General features: G+C 37.5%; 1 protein-coding gene across 1 annotated transcript; it reads right to left on the bottom strand.

The window, feature by feature from the left end:
- Positions 1-2,281: 2,281 nt before the first annotated feature.
- LOC125287268 (receptor-type tyrosine-protein phosphatase eta-like) lies at positions 2,282-6,154 on the bottom strand. The gene is made up of 7 exons (XM_048232847.1): positions 6,035-6,154; positions 5,471-5,734; positions 4,934-5,182; positions 4,560-4,799; positions 3,525-3,776; positions 2,691-2,947; positions 2,282-2,453 (listed from the first exon to the last, which is right to left on the bottom strand). Exons 1-6 carry the CDS (start codon positions 6,048-6,050, stop codon positions 2,880-2,882), a joined length of 1,089 nt encoding a protein of 362 aa, XP_048088804.1. The 5' UTR covers positions 6,051-6,154; the 3' UTR covers positions 2,282-2,453; positions 2,691-2,879.
- Positions 6,155-6,761: the final 607 nt, after the last annotated feature.

Genomic DNA, 6,761 nt, shown 5'->3' on the forward strand with positions numbered 1-6,761 from the left:
ACTGTCAACATTTGCCTATTCAGTAATATATTCAGAAACTCTTGGGTCTTTCAGTTAAAAAAAAAAAAAAAAAATATAAAAAATATATATATATATATATATATATATATATATATATTATTTTAATATTATTTTAATTATTTTAATATTATTTTAATATTATATTGCTGTTTGTGTTGTGCCATGTTCAGTTAATAGGACAGTGGACAACTCACTGGAGAGTAGCCTATGTGTCATTAGCTTGAAATAGCTTGAGTGTGTCATTAGCTTGAATCCAGGATAAATAAAATCAAAGGCTAAACTCAAAGGTGGTACATACTCAGCTAAACCTTTATCTGATTATACGTTGGGAGGCCAACCTTGCACTAGTATTTGCCAAAACGATCATACAGTAGGCTACCTCATTCACTGTGAATGTGAGGTGATCTTTGGCATTATTATAGCCTAGAAATCTAGATGCACCCTAGTGGCAGCAAATGTAATTTGTAGCCAGGGTAGTCTAGCAACTCTCTGTTGGCTTGCAAGCTGGAAAAATGAAATGTCTATCAGGCCAATCACATCGTGTACACTGCAAAAAATGAAATCTAACCAAGTGTTGATAATCTTATATTAAGATCAAAAAATCTATTTGGTATTGTTTTTAGTATGAAAAGACTTACCTAGCGCTCTCTCGAAAGATCATTTTGACTTAATTTTAAGAAGACTTTGACTTATTTTAAGGAGTCTTATCAAGACAAATTTGCTCAACGCACTGGCAGACAAATTTGCTTGTTTGTAGGACAAATTTGCTTAACACACTGGCAGACAAATTTGGTTGTTTTCAGGATGAGATGTCTTAATTTAAAAAAAAGTTTGACTTATTTGAAGTCAAATGATTTCATGAGAAAGCGCTAGGTAAGTGTCTTTATACTTAAAACAATACCAACTAGTTTTTTTTATCTTGATATAAGATTAATAACACTTGGTTAGATTTTGTTAGATAAGCAGTTTTTGCAGTGTATAGAGTCCGCGACAGATCTGTGTGAATTTCCTGCTACTTAAAAACAAAGAGAGATGGGTGCTGCTGGTGGTGAATAGCGGCGGTCTTTGAATCACGACTCAACCACGAATTGGCAAACGTTTGATCAACTAGCCAACTTACTCGTGGAAAATGTGTGGGACTATGAATTGTAGTGCTATCCTATTGTGTGCAGAGGACATTTGAAAGACAACCGCTTATCCTGCCCCTTGGATTGAGCAATGCCAATGGTAAGTTCCCAGACCCTACATCCTGATGGGTCTGGCTCATCAGGCTAGCATTATTAGGCCTACCACAACAAATACAAGAAATGAAAGAAGTGTGAAATGGTTTCATTAATGTTTTATTTCCCTAGTATGTATATAGACATAATGTGAACAGTCGAAAGAGTATGCTGGCTTCAACTTGCATGCAATGTAATGAATACTTCTCCACAACAGATGGCAGCACTATACAACTGGATTAGTGTACATCTAGTGTACATCAAGTGAACATCTATCAGTTCCAGTAGGCCTACCCAAACCCAGAACATGTAACCTGTAAATGCGTATGGAAAATATCTCCACACATGCTGCTACCTAATTGCTTGTGCCTCTGTGAAATTGATGTGGAATCATATCTAGAGCTCCACAGACAGACAATATTTGGTATTCAGAATATAACACATTTAAAATCACAGTCTTAAAAGGAATGTGTTGTCCCTATTTGGACACAGAGAAGAAAACAATGCAAGTTGTTTTATTTTCAACACATATTGTGTAACAAATAAAAAAGGGAAACAACACAAACTGGGTTGTCCCTATCTGGACACAGAGATGTGTTTAAAAACAACACAAGTTGTGTTGTTTTCAACACATTCATTTTAAGAGTGCAGAATAATTAAACCTGACTTATGTAATCATACATTAACCTGCATCATACATAACCTACACATTTTAAGACTGAAATCACACTGGAACTTTTGAAATGTAGCTAGGTTACCCCAAACTCCCAATTATCAAAGCAGACTTATTAAAGGAGTCATGCCCCAGGAAACCATTTTGCGGTGGACATGTAGGGCTTTTCAAATGTGACTGTACCCTTCCCTGCATAAAATGACCAGAAAGAATCAAAGGGTAAATTAATTAAAAAAGCGAATCAATTATACATCACAAATGCTCTGATTTATTATTACATTACATTACATTTGGCTGACACATTTTTAACCAAAGCGACTAACAACATGGTAAACAGTTTAAGTTTTAAAACGATTCTCTCAACAATTTTAGGAGAATGTAAAAACGGTAGAGTACAGTAAGAATAAGTGCATCAGTGAGTGCTGTTCTTAAACAGTTGAGTGTCAGTTCAAGACGGCTGGTACTGTAAGTGCTAGAATGAGCAAGACTTGTTGTAAGTGGTGCAATGCTCCGTCCATGTTACCACTCCAGCAATACACCTGGAGGATGCATTAAGATATTGGTCAATCAATGCAGCCAATTATGTATGTACAATTTAGTACCAAAATAAAAGCTCAGCTGTAAAATCAACCTAAAAGCATTTTGTTTAGTACAGTTCTTTTTGAATTTTGTAGGCTAAACAGAGACGATAAAACTATTGCAATAAATTGCACTGAAATGTATATAATATAATTATAATAATATAATATAATAAGAATGACATAAACTGTCATAACCTGTCTTATTTCAATGTACAACAGTTGTTGCAGATTTGCTGTTTGTTTGCTTGCTTGTTGTTCTTGTTGTTTGTAGTGGATATGTATTTTGTTTGTTGTAATACATCATGCTGTTGGATTGGATACTTTGCAGTAAACTTGCAGTACATGTTTGTGTAGTGTCTCACAAACCAACTTGATGGCTATTTGTTAAAAATATCCCATTGAAGTCAGGAGACCCAGCAGCATGATGACAACCTCTGGTACCAAGACCACCACTGAGGGGAACAGACAAGAACACAAGACATATCAAAAACAAACACAAGAGATAACATTACACCCCAGGAGAGCTGATACAGCATCTCACAGTTACTTCACATGGGGGAAAACAAAATTGGTACTATGACAAAAAACTAACAAATGGTTACTTTATAGCTTCCTAGCATAGAAACCTGATGAATCAAAGAGCTCATTGCATTTGTTCTGGCAGATCCATCCAAACACTCTCTCATTGAAACCAATTTCAAAAACCGGCTGGGTCAATCACAACCGCTTTTACAATATGGGGCGGATATTATACAGTGACAGAGAGAGTAGCACCGTTGAGCCACTTTTGTAGCCTAAAGGGCGTGATATGCTCCCGCGATGTGTCTCGCGCACGCAGCGTGTGACAAGAATTGCATCATCAACACGCATGTGGGGGGCAAATGTGCTTCCCAACAGTTGGGACCGCGCGTCTTCGATGCACGCAAATTTGCACGGAGGAGCTAGTCTACCAAACCAACATTAACTGATAGAGCCCATAACAATTAAATTCTAAATTAGAAATGTGTCTGATAGTTTGCTGGTTCTTACTTGAACTTGTTGTGTGACAGCTGGTCCACTGATTTGGACCCCTCACAGCTCCAGAGAGTGATGTGACACTGATATTGTAGGTCCGAGAAGGCTCAAGTCCAGCTATCTTAACATCTGTTCTCGATACTAACTGAGACCCTATACCAATCACATTCACCTCCGCTTCAGTCCAGAGACCAAATGGTTCCTCCCACTTCAAAAACACAGAATAGTCTCCGCCCTCACAGGACAAACTGGTTACTGCTGCCGGAACTGTGAGGAACAACATAATAAAGACGATTAGATAAAAGACATTTCAGCACTTAATATTTTACAGTTCAGTTTTTCTCGATCGTTTTGATGCTTGTATCAACTCTGACATCGCATTCTCAAAACATGCATAGTATCCTGGATCCATGAAATAACTGGGCTTTAAAAATAAAAATATGCCTGCCTCTATGGGAATTACATAACATAGGGGGGTGTATACTTATGCACCCTGTATTTTAAGAAAATTGGTGTCCAAAGGTTGGATTTTTCCTCATTTTTTTAATCAAGGTATTAAGATCAATTTCCAAAAGATGATTTTGTATTCCTCTTTTTAGTCAACTTTAGCATGGGGGTGAATACTTATGCAACCCACTGTATGTATATGTATATCCTTTATTATTTTCTTCTCTCGCTAACCCCATACACACACACAATTTCATCCTCCTCCTCTGCCAAACAAACAACCACCCTACACACACCATTTCATCATCCCCCTTCCCACACACCTCATTATCCCCCTTCCACCTACTCACACACACAAACACCATACCCCCATACACACACACACACACACAATATACCTTTTTAATTACTACTTTTAATCTATTCTTTAAAGTTGAGCTGGCTCTTGAGCACAATCATTTCATAATTTATTATATTACATGTATAATATATGTATACATGTATAGGCTATTTAAATTGTTTGTACTCTTCATTGGTGTGCATCAAGAATTGTGAATGTTGTGAATATTCTAAATCAAAGACTAGTAAATGTAACAAACTCACCTAATGTTACACTGTGTGAACATTGTAAAAGTCGCTCTTCATCTAACAGATAATAGAATGACACACTGTAAGTAGCCCCAGGGTAAAGGTTAGAGAAGGAAACTTTGTTTCCCTCCACAATGCCATTCACGTCACCACCTTGATAGTTATTCTTAGCTGTTGCCATGGAGTACAGTCCTGGAACCTCTGCCTCAATGGTGGTGCTAGTGAAGATCCATGGCGAGTCAACACAGCTGATTTCTTAGAGACAAACAAAGACATGCTGCTACCATCCTATTAAAAACATTAAATCTACTGAAGTTAAAAAAGTCAATGTGATGAGCAGGTCATCAAAGCATGTGTTACATGGTAAAACATATGTAAATTGAAATTACTTGTAATAGTAGCGAATTCATATTTCTGAGTCACGCTTTCGAAGGTGTTGAAAAGAGTAAAATTGTATATCGTCCCAGGGAGGAGGGAACCAATTGTGTGTGTCACTTTGTCTTCTGGTGGACTGGTGAATGTGATGTTTCTGCCAGAACTGAGCATCAGAATGTAGTCGGTGTTGTTTGCTGTGCTCCATTCCAGAGATAACGCTGTCGTATTCCGGTAAGTTACTGTCACACTGGTTGCTGTGGGGACTGAGAGATGATGAAGTATAAATGTAGTGTATTTCACAGATTGTCTGAATAAATGGGAAGGATACTGATCTTCATGACTCACAAGAAAAACAAGAATGAATTATTTCTAAGTGAAGTTTGCAATACTTCTGGCACTTATGGCACTTACGTCAGAGCACCCTACATGGAAATTTGCAGTGTTTACATCTGTAAGAAGTCAATCTTTTTCTACAAAAATGCATGAAGAATGGGAGTCAAGAATTCCGGCCAGACACCTGTATCCATGTATGCAACAATCCTGTTCCTTACCTGTAGCCGCTGAAAATTCAAATCCTCTGCTCCTCACTCCTTCAAACACAGTGAAGAGAGTGAATGTGTATCTAGTCCCAGGAGAGAGAGATGACACTGTGTGCGTCACTGTGGACCCTCCCTCTGATGCAGTGATGTTGGTCTCTATCCCGTTGCTATCTAGTGTGTAATAGTAACTGGGGTTGTTGTTCACTTTGGTCCACTCCAGGACTAGTTCAGTCGCAGAGTGGGTTACCACATTTACCTGAGTAACATCAGGTGGAGCTAAAGGAAGATAAATATAAAAATCAAATATTTTGTTCCATCATGTTCTCCTTTCACCTTATTCCATATTAGGTCAGACTGAGTCTCAGAGGATGTCAGAATAGTGACACTGATAACAGAAATAGAAAAAGATAGAAACATTTCTAAAGAAGTGGAAGAACGAGAGGACAGTACCGTAACCAAAACCACAGAAGAGGAGGCAAATAATGTGAATCATTATAGATATTTAAGACAAGTATACACAATACATATTTGTATGTAGAAGAGGTGAATGTCTTAAATTAAACAACATCCACTTACAGGAATTCATAGACATGAGAATGATTCTTTAGGGTCCCCTCACTCCCTCAAACACAGTGAAGAGAGTGAAAGTGTACTCTGTACTCTCAGCAGAGAGAGATGAGACTGTAGTTCACTGTGGTCTGCCCATCTGATACAGCGATGGTGGTTTCTGCTCCATTGCTGTTTCTCAGTATGTACTATAATTATTGTTGTTGTTGACTTTGGTCCACACCAGCTCTTGGTGAGTCTCAGAGCGGGTTACCACAGTGTATTAAGGATTTAAAAAAAAACAAAAAAACAAGCAAATGTGGCTGCTAGTGCGTAGAGCAAATTTGTTTTGATAAGTCTCCTTAAAATAAGTAAAAGTCTTCTTAAATTAAGTCAAAAACGATCTTGCAAGAGAGTGTTAGGTTAGTCTCACTAAAAACAATACCAAAATAGATGTTTTGATCTTAATATAAGATAAATAACACTTTGTTAGATGTTTGCAGTGTTCAAGAGGCCAAAACAACAGGAAATGACATCTCCATGTCAAAATGATAGATATCCAAAAGATGCCAACTTTACCATGATATAAAATGATACTGATGAAGGCATAGGCCTATGCAATTGCTATCAGTGCAATGTAACCACATAAACAATAATGAACAACATACTGTTTGTCCAGATGCATTCAAATGAGTATAAAGTTAACAATGGACATCATTTTCATTACGTAAGAGGGTCTCATTTAAAGGCCTGGCCC

This window comes from Alosa alosa, chromosome 22, assembly GCF_017589495.1.
Source record: "Alosa alosa isolate M-15738 ecotype Scorff River chromosome 22, AALO_Geno_1.1, whole genome shotgun sequence".
NCBI lineage: Eukaryota > Metazoa > Chordata > Actinopteri > Clupeiformes > Clupeidae > Alosa > Alosa alosa.

Bases quoted from the DNA above. Each gene is read 5' to 3' on its own strand.
- LOC125287268 (XM_048232847.1), bottom strand. The intron at 4,800-4,933 runs GTAATTTCAATT...TTTGTCTCTAAG, and splicing joins TGAATTCGCTACTATTACAA to AAATCAGCTGTGTTGACTCG. The intron at 2,948-3,524 runs GTAAGAACCAGC...TGTTCCCCTCAG, and splicing joins CTGTCACACAACAAGTTCAA to TGGTGGTCTTGGTACCAGAG.